Below are 17,500 nucleotides of genomic sequence, written 5' to 3' on the forward strand. Positions count from 1 at the left end.
AAGAACTGATGACCAAATGTCTATGTTTTGCAAGAGTGGATCGAAATCACTTAGTGACAGGGTTGTACAACGCGTACGCATTGTTAACTTCGAGAAAGGTTCTCCTCATAGCAATACCGTGTTGGATAAATCCGCAAAAATCAGTACTCAATCGGCCTCTGCGGATAGTAGGAACATACCAAAGACTGAGCAAAAAGTGCGAAGATACCCGACACACACATGCCTACCGAGGAGCAGGCGTGGCTCAGTTGGTGAATGCGTGGCTTTTAGAGCAAGAGGTACCCCGCTACCTAGAAAAAACCGAAGAAACTCTGCTTGTTTCTTCAGGTACTTTAAACGAACCTTTTACGATATTCTTAGCGACCGCGAAACTGTTCTAGAAAAGCACTGTTCATTCCTCATGCTGTTAGACTCCACGACACTAAAACGCGTGCGCTTTACCTCAAAAGTTAATTACCGAGCCCTTAACTGTAAGTTACAATGATGGAGAAAAATTAGAGTACGGCGGAGAAAAACCCTTGAAGTTCAACCACAGGAGAGAAGCAACCTAACTCTGCTTTCATGTGTCATTTAAGCACAGGGAAATTACACAAACAGTGACTTAATTAAAACTGTTTATTCTACCGATAAATAACATTTTCTTATTGACTGAGATTTTCACAACACGCTGGTTCAACTTATCGCATGTTGAAAAAAAAGACCTGTTTTCACCGCTTTGAGGAGCGGTTTACATTGCACGCGAGGTTCTTTGCTGGCTGGGAAACAGTGACACAAAGTCGGCTGTTTGTGTAATTTCCCTCACTATCTAGCTGGGAGCTAAAAAATTGGTCATAATCATCCTGGGAGTACGGAACACCTTTTTTCCCCAGAAAAATTTAAAAAGTCAAAAACAATGTGTTATTAGCGTTTTCTTGTAAGTTTCTTTCCTATTACTATGCGTTTTGGAAATAATTTTCGTTACGTGCCCCTGGATATCACTACATCCACATTAGAATTAGGATTTCCATGCGAAGATCTTCCTCGTTAGTGACTTGGTTCTGGAGCAAAATATTGCTTTTGTCCAATGAGTCGAAGAATCTGGCAAGAAACACACGAAAGAGCTGATGATAAGATAACAGAAATGATCTACATTTTAACGCCATAAAGAAATGGTGCTAACGGCGAAAATGGGTGAAAATAAGGCCACACTGTTTGAAAAAACTTTTTATAAAGTCAGGTGCTTCTTCTTCTTTTCAAGTTAGAAATCAAATAAATAAATAAAACGGTTCACTTTAACAACGTTGGGACCTTGACATCCCCCATGGGGGGATCCATGGGGGAGTCCCACAAGGAACGAAACTGGCCCCATTACTGTTTGCGATCCTGGTAAACAATTTGCGTAGAGTGTGGCTTAATAGAGGAAATGTGTTGATGATACGGTTTGTTTTCGAAATAATTCCTAGCCTTTCACCAATTTATTTACCTCTCATTGCAGTGGAAATAGATACGCTTCAAAAAGCGACATGAAGCTTAATTATGAAAAGAAATGCAAAGAAATGGTTATAAGCTTTCTGAAATACCAGCCTTTGTTGTAGGTTCTATACAGTTAAATGCCGCAGCCACTAAGAGAGTTTCCAACTATAAACTTTTACAGATGATTATATCGCAGTTCCTAACTTGGAATGAAGTTTGCGAAGAAGGCCCTAAAACGGCTATTTGCCTGGCATTCCTTTGAAAAGGCTGGCTTGAAACTGTCAGAATTTAGTGTCAGTTTATTGTAGTTTAATGAGATCAGTTATCGAGTATGCTTCCCCTTTCAAGACGGCCCTACCAACACACTTAGAAGGTCTCCTAGAATCCATTCAAAGAAAAGCTCTAAGGATAGTGTTCGGTAAGTTAGATTACCGTTGCGCTTTGACCATGGCTAACCAAGACACATTTGGAGTCAGGGAGCTGCAGCCTATGAGTGGTTCGTCAAAAGTGCGCGTCAGCATCCACCCCTCATGAATGTTATCCCCTCCCACGTGTACCAAGAGCGTGAACACTCTCTGCGTTACTACAATCTGAGACCCGTACCTGGTCGGACCAATAAACTAAATGACTTCGCTATACTGTAAAATATTAACGTAGTGTGTGAGTATGCCGGTATCATTTATCGCTTGCCAACCCGGCAATTCAGTAAATACTACAAATGGGGAGAATAAACAAGCATCTATCTATCTTTATGGCAAATCAGTAGTGTTCTGCAAATGAGGATCTTCAACCGGTCAGTCGAGATTCACATCGGAGGCTTGGTCCTGAGTGTGCACACGCCATGACGTCGATATGGGTGCCACACGTGTGACTAAGATTTCACATCAAATTGTGCCATATAGTAAGAAGAATCAGAAGAAGGCAAGAGAATGGAACGCTAATAGATGCTGCACCTGTAAAGTAGAGTTAAAGAAAAATAATTTCACTGTTTGTATTTAAACTTAAATGTAAAGTACAGTGCTCGCTTGGGGCAGAAATAAGTACTCTTTCCTCTGATGCTAACTCAGTTCGATATGCCGCATTTGGCCAGCGGCATATCGGACTTTGAAACCCTTGCCAGGGACAAAACTAATTGGAGGACAGCGGTCAAGGCTGGTATGGCCAAAGTTTGAGGAGTGCCGACTGAATAGAAGAATTCAAAGAACGTCGTCTCCGCCGCAAGGAGCGAATGTAAGCGCCTGGATGCTACCCCTGTGAGAGATGTCCAAAAGTCTGTGGATCCGATATTGGACTTGTGAGCCACTGCAGAGCTCATGATCGCAAGGGGGACTAACAGTAACGTGGATCTGTCGCTTTGCGACAGCCAAACCAAACAACAGCAACGACAACAGCTCAGTTCATCACCAATTTAATTCAACGAACCTGCACATTCGCAACTTGTACATCCAAACTTCGATTTTGCAAGGCCATAAGGACACCCTCTAGGAAGATAGCACCTTGGCGTGGGACACTCGTCTGTCAAAAAAGACAACATTGGATTGTTTGTTAAAAATGAATTCTATTAAATACCTCTTACTAACCGAGTTCGAGGTACTTAATGAGTTATGACCCAAACGGGAAGCGCGCAGACTATAAATTAACGGGAAAAAACCGAGGACCTGTAATTTCAGTACAGACGGAGAAAACGAGGCTACTTAGACATTTATTACATCTCTGGGGTAATCAGGCGCGCGGGAATGGTAACTAGTTGAAGTATAAGGGAACGTTCAACTGCCACAAAATGATAGGCAGGCGTAAAAATCCTAAAAACGAATAAATCTTATTGGCTTTTGAAATAGTTGCTAGCAAATTTAGCGGGCAGTGCTGTAGAATACGTACTATCTGAGATATAACTGAAATGGAATCCCGGTAAGAGTCGACCAACGCTGTAGGCTCTGACCTGTTAAAGAAAACTATACCATTGTTCGACCAGATGCTGGTTCATGAGTTCAGTATCCATCAGATACTCCCTATCTGAAGGAGCTTCTTTGCTTCATGTTTTTCTTTTGTGTAATTCGTCGCAATAAACCTTGTGAAAAATACTTACAGTGTAGGGTCAAAGTTATTCCATCCCAGTAGACACCGTGTTCTTTCACCACGCTAGCCCTAGGAAAAACCAGCATGATTGTAACTCTTAGTCTGGCAAAAAATTAGTCTTTTGCTAAATTACGTGTAAAATTTCTCGAGAATGTTGAAGTGCTGAAATAAAGAAGACTGGCTGAAATAGAGGAGGCCAGGAGAACCGTTCGGATGCTGAAAATGGATTGGGTTTTAGCGATTATGCATGGTCCACTGAGCAAGAGGATTAGTAAATGTGTTGCTCTTTCCCAAAAAACTGCTTGGTATCCAACCAAACAAATCCTTCCAAATTGCATACATTTCCTTTGCATTTGAAGCAACAACCCCGAAACACAATAAATTACTAATAACAGTATTTTTTTGCATAATGATTGGATATTGTACGATGACAGCTTGTATTTCCCATCAATCAATCGATCTTTTATTTTGCGTCTTCCGTTTATGATAACACTACAGTGTAAAATGGCATTAGAAAAGTTGTATCAGTGAAAAATCTTAACCAATAGATTATTCGCTTCCAATGAGAGAATAATCAGTTTCGATACAATTTTTTAACAATGAAAAGAAATGCAAGGAAATGATGTCTTTAGCCGTCAAGTCCTCCATCCTGTAGATAGACGCGGACCGAAAGGAAAAGAGGATGAAGTTTTGCGTGTTCCTTGTGGTCTTCTCTTTTTAAGACTGATACTGACTTTCTCTTTATTACATCCGATGCCCTGCAAAGCTTATAAAATAAAGGTACCTTATGATGATCTTTCCCGCGGGGTATTTCCTTGGAGATTTCCATTTGATTTGAAAACTGGTCCACTCCATACTGCTGGTGGAGTTTTGAACCACCTCGTTCTTTCGGAAAATTGACAGAATTGAACAGTGATTAATTAGGGTAAATTGAGGCGTAAACATGTGAATATGCCTCGTCTGTTGCGCAAATAGACAATATTCGTATTCTCGGTATTGGACTGGAACTAGCTTGCAATGGAGGCTAATGCGGGGGAATATATTAGAAAGTATTTGCATTTGAAAAGATTCCCCCGCATTAGCCTCCATTGCAAGCTAGTTCCAGTCCAATACCGAAAATACGAATATGGTCTATTGATCGCCATCATGAAGTGTTTACTTGGGTTGTCCAATGATCCGATGCATCATCATAGTCAACGTCGTCATCATCATCATCGTCAAGTCGTCGTCGCCGTTGTCGTCGTCGTGATCGGCGTACACGTCATCGTCATCATCATCATTATCATGGTCGACGTCATCGTCAAGTAACCGAAAGTAACCGAGCTCCAAAACACTTTGTCTCATCAACATACCAGTTTGCGTAATATAATTGGTTTCAAAAGTGCAAGAACTCCTTAAACTTCGTCATCTTCTCAAGTCTAAACCTTTGGTTATTAGTAATCAGAGAAATATTAGCCATTTAAAATTGATAAATTACCGGAAGTGAAAAGCGCTAATGAGGCCAAACACTCTTTACTCTAGGTGTCCTTTTTTTTGGTCGCTTTGAATTAAAGAAATTACTTCCACCGCGATCACGAAGAGGGAAGAGCAGATTCCGTCGCTTAAGCCCTCCAAATTCAAACGAAAAAAATAGCCTCTGGCACCCAAGGTAATAGAATCTTTCTAAGATCTTAGCATTTTCAGAGCATCACGCCACATAGATTATCTCGGACATCGGACTCAAACTTTCAGAGACCGCCAAGTACAAAAAGCCCAATAAATATTCAGCACAAACTACTTGCCTGCTCGATGAGGAAATCAAGGTGAAGATGGACCTATGCTACTGAGCCAATAATGATGAGAAAATATTTCTCCATTTTTAGCGTTTCTTGTCGTACTCTAAGAAGTTGTAATTGCCAACACAAATATCACTTAACGTAAGCATAAAAAAAATCTGAATGAAAGTGTACTACGTACGAAGTACGATCTTGCAAGATAATGACACTCCGTGACAGACGTTCCCTCAGGCGGTGGCTTCACGAATTGGCCACTTTCTTCATCTTCAAACTCATTGTACACGTTGATGATGAATCCAACAAACGTCTCTGTTGTGTTACCATTCGGAGTACCATTCAGCGATACTGAAATGATACAAAGGATTCCAAAATGCAATGTGACCTCAAAACGAAATAGGGGCACTTTAAATTCAAACAAACACCAAAGGCAAAACTCACAAGTTCTTAAAAGGAGAGTCTCAGTAATGTCACATGATTGGTTTACAAGCTGTTAATACTGAAGTCTTGTCCATGTCTTTTACCTATTTATACGGTAAACTGCACGATCCTTCGACGTTTTTTATTAAATAATTAGGACAGTACCCGCAACTCTCATTGGTCAATAGCTGTGTTTAGATTAGAGTATGGAAACAGGGCTGTGACATCACACGAATTTTGATTGGTCATCATGTATTGTCAGACGAGCGTTTTGATTGGCTGTTTCAATCAAGAAGTAAAAAAAAACAGCATTTTCCTTCAATTGTCGAATTATCTTTGAGAAATATTTTATAAAAGCAATAGAGGACTTTTTTTCCTTGTTTCCATAGCCTGATCTAAACACTCGGGGGAGTTGAGGGAATTCGAGACAGTTATGCAAACCCAAATATTATGTTGCTTACTTGACGTATCATGCCCCATTCTAAACCTAATAGTTCTCCGTCCTTCGGAGTTCATTCTAAAAAGGGCAGTCCGCGACAAAATGTTCTATCTCTTCACAATTTCTCCAGTTCTCTGTAATCACGAATTCTACACTCTGAACTCGAAAATCGTTCATCCGAAGATGAAAATAACAACTTTTAAGGCAATGGTCATCTCTTCACCTGACCTTATAAACTATTTTAGTTTAGTATATACTAAAACAGTGGATAGCGTTGAACTCGCGCGCTGATTGGCTACTCAAACTCCAGATATTCTTTGCTATTCACCTCCGAGCGCGGAATTTGCGCTCAAAACTGTTATAATCTTTGCAGGAATAAATGAGATAAAATCATCTTTTTGTGCTATATTATCTCACTATTTTAGTATTTACTAAAACAACTATTCACTTCAGTGTCAGTGGAATAGCTGCTAAATATACACAACAGACACGAGGCGCGTTTCTTATTGATGACGAATGCATAAATAAATTATAGAGTGCAAGACGGAAGTTTCTATGAAAACTCAGCGATGGAGTAACTTTGTTGAGTATATAATAAATAGAAAAATTTATGAACTTGTTGCTCGTGCATTTCGTGATTTATGGTCTTTCGTGATGTTTTGAAAGTTCTCAAATTGCACTCGCCTGAGGCTAATATGGCCCCTGACTGCCGGAGAAAACATGTGAACATCTTCTCAGAAAAAACTAAGCTCTATGCCAAATCGGCACGGCTTATTATTTGAATTATGACCAATCACAACAGAGAAGACTTTCAAATGATCCAATCACAAGGTAAAACTAGGCGTGAGAAATTGAAAACGAGGGCAACAAGTTGGTGTTGCTTTTTTCTCAATATATGGCAAAAGCTGTGTGCGACACAGCATGGCGATGAAAAACGAACCTGTGCAATTTTTCGGCAACTTGTCTCCCAACGCCATTGCTAGACAAGTTGCACGAATCATTGCCCAATGTAACATACCTTGCAATGGCCAGAAACCGTTGCGGAAGGTAGAATTGGGTTCAACTTTCCGCAACGGTTGCAATAAATTTTTTAAGCATTGCACAGACTGTAACATCTGTCCTGCAACTTGTGTTGCAACGATTTGCGGCACAAGGCAATGAAAATGTTCCTTTAACCTCATCTGATCACCGAACACCCGTGAAAGAAATTGTTTTGTAATGTAAGAACGTTTGTAGAAATGGCGTTGCGAGGCAAGTTGCACCAAAAATTGCACAGTGTAACAGTGGGTTTAGTATCTTACTTGTGTGCGTCATCTGAATCGGCCCATAATGCGTATTATAATCAAAGCGCCCGTCTTCATCGCTTACATTGAGCATGTAAGGCGCGTTAGAGGTCTGAGGTTTCACAGGATGAAAGACCCTCTCAAAACTCGGGCATTCTAGTCGAATCTCTGTTGAGGCATGTTGAATGAAAAGAAAAGCTGCCACTGACTGCAAAATAAGGTGATACCGTGCTTTTGGAGGAGCCATACCAGGGTGCAACTCAGTCTACCTGAAATATTAATACCACTGTAAACAGAATGCATAGCACAGTTTACTGCACAATAAAACACGTTGTCATTCGTTATTATTCGAAAGGATCATTTCACAAACGGGCAACAACAACCTCGTTTCCAGGGTCTTCATTTTCGTCGAGAAGAGATCGTGGGGACGAGGTTGGGACAACAAACCTTTTCAAGAGTGTAGTTTGTTCTCACTGTCTATCAATACATTGTTCTCCATAACACAGTGAACGCTGATAGAAGTCTAAAGGGTAACTTCTTAACTATTTAACTATTCGTCTGTATTTTTCGAGTCCTGGTACCTCAGTAAATGCAGAAATTGTTGAACTCATCTTACGTTGGCCAACTTCCCTTAGACAACACTAAAAAGAGCTGGAATTTTCCTTTTATTGGACCCTTGATAAGGCTAGGGGATTTTTCTGTTTACTGTAATACTTTTCGGAATTCTGGACTTAGTATTCCGGTTTCCATTTCCAGATTCCTCATCTTCCATCACACCTCAATGCCAACTATGGTTGAAATCTCCAAAGGCACAGCTGAAAGCATATCACAACTATGTTCAAAGTGCATCTTTTTAGACCTGAGACAAGCAAAAAGCATGATGAGAAAAGTAATTTCTTGTTTCGTTTCATTTTCCTTGTCACCATCCTCGATCATTCGCTTGATTCACCAACAATCGTAGTGAATAAAAGACGACGACCAAATTAAAACATCGAACGAGCTTTACAAAAGCAGTGATACTTCAACATCACCAACTGAACTTTACGGTACAAATTGATCGCATTGGTTGGATAAAACCCAAATGACCATGGAATGACTGATTTTCTGCATGTCTGATATTGTAACAAGGCTCATGAAGGATTACCTTAAAGTTAATTACCTTGCACATATGTTCTTGCGAATTTTCAGTGTAACATCAAATCACGGCGAGCATTTAAGAACACAACCTGAATTATGTTATTTTAACTATTATTCTGCCTCACCTATTTGATATTTATTCCACTGTTATTGCCTTTTCTGTGCAAGCAATTTTACCGATTTTCATGCGTGACTCTACCTTCAACCAAAGTATATTTTAATTCAAAGTGTTTTCGGCTGACGTCATATCGGCTACAATCACGTATTCACCCGAATTTGCATACAACTTTCTCCACAGTAAAAATCGGTGTGCGGCTTTTCATACATTTGCGCTGGAATGTATAAGGATTACGAGAAACTTCTTTGTGTTTGTTTATCTTAGTATTAAAAAAAAGTACTAGCTGATAATTGAACGTTTGTGTTGCTTGTGCACTGGCTGAGTATGCACCAACCATTTGAAACAACCACCCTTTCAACCCTGATAGCCTGCGAACGCAGACGTATTTCCGGCGGTCGTTTTTCGGGGGAGAGAAACGACCGCCGGAAATACGTCTGCGTTTGCAGGCTAATCCCTGACGGCTACTGTTGCGAAGTAGACGCGCTTGGCGCAACTGGGAACGAGAGCAATCACCGCCTTCTGGGGAGGTCCACAAAAGCAAATGACCATACTGACGGCTCCAGATTCGAGGGTAGCTTCGAAACAACACCTCCTACGATGCCATTTCATGAGGTCTTTTATAGTGAAGGGCTATGTCAGTACCTAGGTCAGATTTGTAAAATAACCCCGAAAACGTCTTTCAGACGCTAAAAATGATTACCAGAATACCTGTTTGAAGTTTGGAGTCCATTTTATTATTATTCGTATCGAGATAATTTGTGCCATAATCGCTGCCTCACATCCACAGGATGAAAAACACTCAAGCCTGGTTCACATGTATGACGCAAATGCAATTGCAAACGCAAGCGCAGACGCAAGAAACGGAAAAATTCCCATTTACTTACGTTTGCATTCCACACCCGTGAACCGGAGAAACGCAAACGCAAACGCAAACACAAGGTAAAAAATACACAGGTTGATTCTCGTCCACCATCTTGGAAAGAGGACTTGAACTGCGCTTGCGTGTCTTACTTCCCTTGCGTTTGCATTGGACGAGTGAACTTCGTTTGCGTTTGAACCAGGCTTTATGAGCCATGAGTATTGCAGGAAGATACGTGGAGTATTTTGTTATTTAGTGGTTATCTATTGTACAAAATTATCCAAATATGGTAAAACCTTCAGGGTTAGGATTAGGGTTATAATTGCGTAGCGTTTTATACATTAACGTGGATTTTGAGATCGCACGTTGATCGTTCGGGTTTCTCCATCCTAGGGTATGGATGAGTTCATCTGCGTCAGAGTCGTAATTTGAGAAGGTTATGATACCTCTCACCCGAGTTTGGAGGTTTTGGAGCTTTTTGGCGAGGTATTTTCCACAATTGCCCCACACAGCACTGCAATAATCAAAGTGTGGTTGAACGACGGCATACCAATATTATAGACATACCAATGAAACCATAAAAAACAGATAATCCTTCTATCTTTAATCATTACATATTGTTAGTAAAACAAAACAAAGATTAAAACTACTGTTTATTTGTCCAGGATTATATAACTTCCAAATTACACATTTAAGTTAAAAAAAATCTAAATTAGAGCGTCTTGTTTAGTTTGTAGAGAGAGAGCCTGGGGTCGATCCACGGCGGTCGAAAATTCTTGCACATTTAAACATTAGAAAACGGAATAAGTTGTCTCTGAAAAAAACGCCTTGAACATGCCGTAAAGAAGACTATTTTGGCCAGCTAAATATTACAATACATCAATCTAAAACAAGTATGCGTTGTACCAGCTTTTGCTTTTATGTTCTTTCCACAGGCATCCAGGTCCTTTGTGCTACAGGCGAATCATAAATGACGTCATTGTTTACATTTTCTCATTAACAAACGAGTTTTCCGACAGAAGGCATTTTTCAGGCTTCTTTACGCAATTGCAAAAATTGCGTTCATAACTGCGAGGATCATAGCTTCGCTGGAGAAGGTATCATGCTCTTTACAAATTGACTTCAAAAGGCAAAAGAACGTGATAAACGCAGTCAAATTTCCAATTTTAAGCCTTTCGGCTTTATCAGCGAGAGAGTTATTAGGTATCAATTGGGTGGCAAAAGCTCTCACGAGCCTATACCTTCTTTGTAAAATTTCGAATTTTCAAAGCGTCATTACTCAGAGATCATATCTGGTAAATTGCACTCAAAGTGTCAGAGGTAGCTCCTTATGCAATGCACTTTCAATATTCAGTACCGATGTTTTGGCTGATACTCTGAAAGATTAGAAAAGGAAAGGCTTATGCTCATGAGGCAAAAAATGTAAACAAAGATTCGCCTCCGACACGTGTCATCCTAGACGAAGTACCACAGGAACCCCAAGAAAGTCATCATCAGGGACAGACTTGAAAAACTGGGTTTGCTTGCGGCGCCGGCTGCAAATACAGAAAAGGTTAGCAAGAAATTAAGAGTGTGTTGGCCAGCTAAGTTCAGCATTTTCAGCTCCCGATGAAATTACCCACTTGTTGGGTCAAAGGGTTTTCGAACAATGACAGCCTGGAGCGTATTATTCCAAATACGACTACGCGCAAGTGATATCATGAGGCAAATATTGCAAGTCGCCTCGCATTTAAAAAGTATAGTAAATGGCCAGAACGGAATCAAAACAGGTATGAGCCAGAGTGAATTAGATTAGAGTGTCGTTCTATCACTTTGCGGTCTTGCCCGGCACAGTCAAAAATTGATTTATTTATAGCTACACTTTGCGTGCAAAACAAACATAGGGCCGCCAATTTTAACCAATCAGAAGAAGCCATGTCACGCGTGACTGCTTCTTGCAGGTTTTTTTTTTTTTTTTTTACAGGGACATGACAACTAATTTTCGCGGGAACGGGCATTCTAAAATAGATTCGTTTGTGACTGTTCTGGGGAGCCCACCCATCCCATAACAACACTCTTATCTAATTTAACACTCTTGGTGTGAGCGGGTAAAGGGACAAGTTTCTAAAGAAGCTGGTGCTACGTAGTCGGTGGCGAATGAAACACGGTAACAGTTTCGTCAAATGAGTTGATCGCAAGGTAAATCTGTTGGCACCGTAAAAAAGGATTTGCGAATCGACGCTTTTCTCTCACAAAGGGCTAACCCTCCAAATGTCAGCTAAGAAATCTTTCTTACGGTGCTTAATTTACCTTTGTTATATACTTAGACTTGCACTCAACGAAACGAGCATTGTTGGATATGAGACTGGTTATAGCCAACTCGGCGCTACGCGCCTCGTTGGCTATTTACCATCTCATATCCAACGCGCGTTCATGGAATAATTGTTAAATATTACTGCTTTTTGTCGTAGTCGTCGTGGTTCTTGAACTCCCTATTGTCTGTATTCTGAGACACGAGTAATGAGCAGGAGGACACTTCGTGACCATTAATCATTGAAATCCGCACGCATTTTAAACCGTTGATCGCTGAGCAGCGGGTGACAATGAAATGTAGCAAATGTACTACACACGTGTAAAGCGAGTGCACTGACATCTCAGGAGGGGATTTTAAAATTTTGTTGAAGTTAAGTGTTATGACTGTAGGTGGGTTTGCCTGTTTTATTATTCGAAAGGCAGGGGATTCTTAACTTTCTCTTAATTCTGGGCCCGGTTCTTCAAAAGCCGATTAGCGCTAATGGCCGTTTTTATACTAGAGACGCATAATCCGTCCAGATGAATCATGCGTCTCTTATGTTATCCGTCTGGTGTAAAGACTGGACGAAATATATGAGACGCATAATTCGTCTTGGACGAACTTGGGCAAACATTTTTTCTGCGTCTGTTAAATTCGTCCAGTATAAAGACGGGCACTAGACGCATAATGCGTCTGAACGAACTTTCCAGTTTAGTGCGTCTTCGAAGACGCACTAAAATAGATTCTTCGTCCAGACGCATAATGCGTCTTGTGGCCGTCTTTATACTAGACGAATTTAACAGACGCAGAAAAAATGTTTTCCCAAGTTCGTCCCAGACGAATTATGCGTCTCTAGTATAAAAACGGCCAATCCCAGATTAAACAATAACCAAAGAGTTTATTTCTCTACTCCGCTGTTCAACGCTGATATACGGCAAACCTTTACATCAGAGGAAGTCAATCTTGAACAACGAAAATAAGCGAAAGAAACTCACCAAAAATTTGAAAGCATAAAACAGAAGTTTACGCTAAGCCTGGATTAAGTTAATCCGCTTTCGAGCAACCAGGCCCTGGAGCTCTTCTGTTTGAAGAAATAGGAATTCCGTGACTCACATGTTTTCAGGGAGGTTACTCCCAAATCGAGAATCCTTTTCATAACGGGCAAAGACGGCTTATTTAAACGACATGACTTTCTTTCATTATGGAAGAAGACAGATTAACCGCGTCCACCAGTCGGAGAAAAGTGACGCTCAACTGCTTGCCCGCCGCTGAATGCAGATCGTGTTAGGGGGCCCAAGACTAGAAGCTAACGACTAATAACCCCCCACCCCACCCCCCCTCCGGTTCAATTGACTCTTTTCTCAGATCCATGCACCTGTGAGGTAATCAGAGATTGTGCGCCACTCGCACTGAATTAATGCCAAACCATCTAACTTACTGCACTCGCCGTCGTAAGCCACCTTAATGTCCTTCTGTCTGACACAAGCATGAGATTTCATTGCACACTCATTGCCATGTGTTTCTCCGTCTGTTCCGCACACGGGGTGATATATAGCAGTACAAATGATGTCGCATTTACATTCTGTGGTATTTTGGTTAGCACTTGGGTGACAATTTCCATAGAATGGGCATGTGATATTTGCACAAGCATCGTCTGTCAGTAAAGCAGAGGTTGAAGATGAGTTGATAGGTCTTTAACTGCTAGGATATGAATTTCACTAAGCACGAGAAAACATTAATGTGATGACCAGCTTGATGTTAAAACGGTTTACCATTGGATGACGTAATCACAAACGCATACAAGCAAGACAGCCAATAGTAACAAAAAGCCTTCACTAAGCGCGGAAAATGCATTTTTAAGGCGGTCAGGATCATGGAAAACAATCAATACGCGGAATCGACACACTCTCATCGTCACGTCATATTTTAGCGTAAATGTGCCAACCAGAGGTCGATTGGCCGTCGAAACAAAGGGTGTTTTTTTCAGTAATTAGCAAGTTTGAACTCAAAAGACAGCTCCCTAAACAGAGAACATCGCTATAGGGGTACATAGGGAGTCTGCGTAACGATGACGGAGACAATGCGAACGCCTCGAATTGAGACTGCTGGCTATTCGTGTGCGGTTTACAACTAGTACATGTCTCTGAGAAGTTCTGAGAAGGACGGGAGCCAACCTCACTCCCAAGGGACAATTTGCCTCTTTAGATTTTTTCACCAAAAAATGCCGTCACGACATTCACAAACTTAAATTCAATCGCAACACTAAATTTTCCAACCTTTCCTCGGAAGAGTGGACGGAGCTTAAAAATCCTACTAAACGCAATGACATAGTTGTCAAATCGGCCGACAAAGGCGGCGCGGTAGTTGTTTGGCGGTCCGACCTTTACAAAAAAGAAGCTTAGCGGCAACTTTCGGATACCTCGTTTTATTCCAAAATCCAGAAACATCTCACTTCCAAAAATCAAAAACTTGTCAAAGACACCAGTCAGAATCTCATAGTTAATCAAGAATTACCGGACACTGCCACTAATCTCATCATCAACACCCCTAGAACTTCGTGCATTTACTTCTTGCCTAAAATTCACAAACCTAACAACCCAGGTCGCCCTATCGTTTCTGCCTGTAGTTGCCGCACCGAACTCATTTCTAGCTACTTAGACAGGATTATGACGCCAATCGTCAAATCTTTGCCATCATACATTAAAGACAGTACACACGCACTAAAAATTTTCCGCGCGATTTCAATTTCTCCGGCTAAGACAATCTTATTTTCACTATGGACATTACATCTCTGTACACAGTCATTCCCAATAGCGAAGGTCTTCAAGCACTTAAACACTTTTTCGATCAACGCACTGTCAAAGAACCAAGCTCGCAAACGCTCCTTCGCCATGCCGAACTAGTTTTAACACTTAATTGTTTTTCATTCGCCGGCAACTATTACAAACAAATTAATTGTGCAGCGATGGGCACAAGAATGGGACCTAGCTATGCCAATCTTTTTGTAGGATATGTTGAACACCAATTTTTTAATCAGTACAACGGCCCCAAACCTGAACTCTACGGCCGCTACATCGACGATTGTATCGGCGCTATTTCATCCAGCAGAGAAGAACTCCATCATTTTATAACCTCCGTCAATTCTTTTCATCCGGCTCTTAAATATACCTGGGAAATTTCGGAAACTTCATTGGCTTTCCTAGATATCAAAGTTTCTATTAGTGGCAACGTGCTATGTACTAGTGTGCACTACAAACCTACAGATTCTCTGTCTCTGTGGTCAAAGCGGGCCATCATCGCGCCCAACAATTTGATCGACAGTCATCACTACAAACGTCACAAAAAGATAAGAATGACAGAATTCCATTCACCCTCACTTTCTATGCTCATAATCACGCAGTCAAAAGCATCATTCTTAATAATTTTAAATTACTCCAAAATGATCCCGAGACTGGTAGAATCTTTTCGCAACCTCCACTTATTTTATTCAAACGCGACAAAAACGTAGGCAACTTTTTAGTTAGAAGCGCGCTCAAAACTAACGAGCAACCCGGCACCTTCAAATGCGCGCGCTCACGATGCAAAACTTGTCTTTTCATTGTTAACACTAGCAAGATATCGGGACCTAAGCAATCTGTTAAGATCACCGATCGTTTCACATGTACCTCCGCAAATGTCATTTATTGCATAACCTGTACGTTATGCAATAAATTATACATTGGCGAGACAGGTAGACGACTAGGTGACCGATTCCGCGAACATCTTCGCGATGTTGAGAAGAATGACAAAGATGCATCTAAGCCAGTCGCTCGCCATTTTAATCTGCCTAACCACTCCAAAAAACACATGGCTATATGCGGCCTTTCCCTTCATCTAGGTACGACGGAAAGCCGCAAGAATCTAGAACAAAAATTCATCTTCCAAATCGGCACCCTTAATCCTCACGGTAGTAACGAACGCTTTTCATTTAACAAAAATATTCCTATTTTTCAAGTTGCCATGTTACCACCAATAGCGTAGCTCCTACTCTACTATAAAAACTACACGTAACCCATAATTCTTCGATTCGCTCTGACGAAGGGCTAACGCTCGAAACGTCAGCTTTTAGAATCTCTGTACGGTGGCCAATTTACATTATCAACTCCGTTGATAAAACCACATTTTTGTATACTACTTCCCCACCGACGCAGCACCACAGTTTCTTTAGAAACTACCCCCTTCACTCCCAAGGGTCTTTCATCTTCCCCACCTCAGAGGGAGCGGGGTTTGGGGAGATGAAAGACCCTGGGAACAAGGTTGGACGGGAGCAAGGGACGATAGCTTTAAACTTTCTATGCCAATTATGATTCCCGCACGTTTTAAAAACGTGACGTCTTGGTTGATATTTAATAAACAATTATTGGATGAGGCAGATAACACAGTTGGGCAACATAACACAGTTGGGCAAAACACTGAATTTTATGGGTTGATTACCTCCACACTGGCAAGTTTGACATCCATAGCTGTCACGCAAATAAATGTTGCTGTCGCAAGGCAAACACTTCATTAATGGACACTCATCTGTAAATATCATATTTGCAAATGATGAGAACAGTAACTTACTGCAAACTGAAGTCAAGGATACAAGCCCATGACCTCTCTGTCTACCTTCTAAATTATCTTAAAACTTCCTGTTAGAAACAAGATCTGTGGAATAACAGGGGACACATTCCAAATAATAATAATAATTTTCTTACATCCAAGCTGTGCAGTAAATCCTTCATAATACTGTAGCTGAGGACTTGTCTGTTCTACAACACTTGCCCTGCAAAAAAAGTAGCATTCTGTAAATTCACACTGAAATTAAGAAAAAAAAAACTCAACAAAAACACAATAAAATCTACCGGTACTTAAATCTTCTTGTAAAAACCTTTGAAATCTTGTTCAGGTAACAGCCACCAAAAATGCAGTTCACACAGAAGCTCATGACCATGTAATGTAGCTCATGCATTTTCCCACATGAGCTTCGATCTTATTTTTGTCCATATTTGGGCATAAATTCAAATCCCCAGCTTTGTTCCAAGGAAAAGAGTTGCAAGTTACATGCTTCTAGGTCATGTGCTTCTTGTTCAAATATTAAATATAGTCTCTGTTACGAGCCCAGAAGGCCCACCAGGCCGGCACTCAAGTTATCTCTGGTTTCTGTACCATGAAGCAATTAGGAGTATTTCTACTCCTCCCTGGATTGGATAGGAAAGGAAAGGAACTCTTAATATTTAAGTGTCAAGTCGTTCTAGCACTGGAGCACTAATTGGGGACACTGTAAACTGAAATTAACAATCAACTCAAATCAAGTCAAATGTTGGTTTTTGAGGATGCTAGTCCATCGTAGGGTTACCCCCAGCATTTTCGCCATTACCCATTTATATACCCGGGTGGAGAGAGGCACTGATGGAGTTAAGTGTCTTGCCCAAGAACACAACACCATGTCCCCGGCCAGGACCCAAACCCGGACCACTCGATCCACAGTCGAGCACTCTAACCATGAGGCCACCGTGCCTCCCATATTTAAATATACCCCTGTATAATTATATAGTTATAGTAATCTAGTGTCACCCAAATAATAATAAAATTAGTTTGCGCTATCTACACGTAAATTACAGGATAACCATATCAGTATTTTTAAACAGAAA

The 17,500-nt window shown here is 40.9% G+C and overlaps 2 protein-coding genes across 8 annotated transcripts in view; both read right to left on the reverse strand.

Moving 5' to 3' along the window:
• Positions 1-1,188: 1,188 nt before the first annotated feature.
• Positions 1,189-8,822, reverse strand: LOC138017098 (uncharacterized). 4 transcript variants are annotated; one of them, XM_068864297.1, is made up of 8 exons: positions 8,705-8,782; positions 8,220-8,301; positions 7,461-7,711; positions 5,485-5,648; positions 4,313-4,413; positions 3,539-3,597; positions 2,875-2,967; positions 1,189-2,405 (listed from the first exon to the last, which is right to left on the reverse strand). In XM_068864297.1, exons 3-8 carry the CDS (start codon positions 7,687-7,689, stop codon positions 2,332-2,334), a joined length of 720 nt encoding a protein of 239 aa, XP_068720398.1. In that variant the 5' UTR covers positions 7,690-7,711; positions 8,220-8,301; positions 8,705-8,782; the 3' UTR covers positions 1,189-2,331. The 4 variants fall into 4 exon arrangements, with proteins under 4 accessions (XP_068720398.1, XP_068720397.1, XP_068720400.1 ...); XM_068864296.1 differs by lacking the exon at positions 8,220-8,301 and having other exon boundaries at positions 8,705-8,822; XM_068864299.1 differs by lacking the exons at positions 8,220-8,301; positions 8,705-8,782 and adding an exon at positions 8,059-8,197.
• A 1,317-nt stretch (positions 8,823-10,139) lies between these two features.
• LOC138015829 (uncharacterized) overlaps positions 10,140-17,500 on the reverse strand; it is an 11,415-nt gene continuing 4,054 nt past the window's right edge. For 2 of the 4 annotated variants that reach the window (XM_068862946.1, XM_068862947.1), the window contains exons 5-9: positions 16,565-16,632; positions 16,302-16,388; positions 13,267-13,482; positions 10,963-11,091; positions 10,735-10,870 (exon numbers count right to left, since the gene is read on the reverse strand). In XM_068862946.1, coding sequence (XP_068719047.1) covers positions 11,012-11,091; positions 13,267-13,482; positions 16,302-16,388; positions 16,565-16,632 — 451 coding nt within the window. In that variant the 3' untranslated portion in view covers positions 10,735-10,870; positions 10,963-11,011. Of the gene's footprint in view, positions 10,884-10,962; positions 11,092-13,266; positions 13,483-16,301; positions 16,389-16,564; positions 16,633-17,500 lie in introns of all 4 variants that reach the window. The other 2 variants (XM_068862948.1, XM_068862949.1) reach the window with 2 other exon arrangements.

The sequence above is a fragment of the Montipora capricornis genome, chromosome 9 (assembly GCF_036669925.1).
Source record: "Montipora capricornis isolate CH-2021 chromosome 9, ASM3666992v2, whole genome shotgun sequence".
Taxonomy (NCBI): Eukaryota; Metazoa; Cnidaria; class Anthozoa; order Scleractinia; family Acroporidae; genus Montipora; species Montipora capricornis.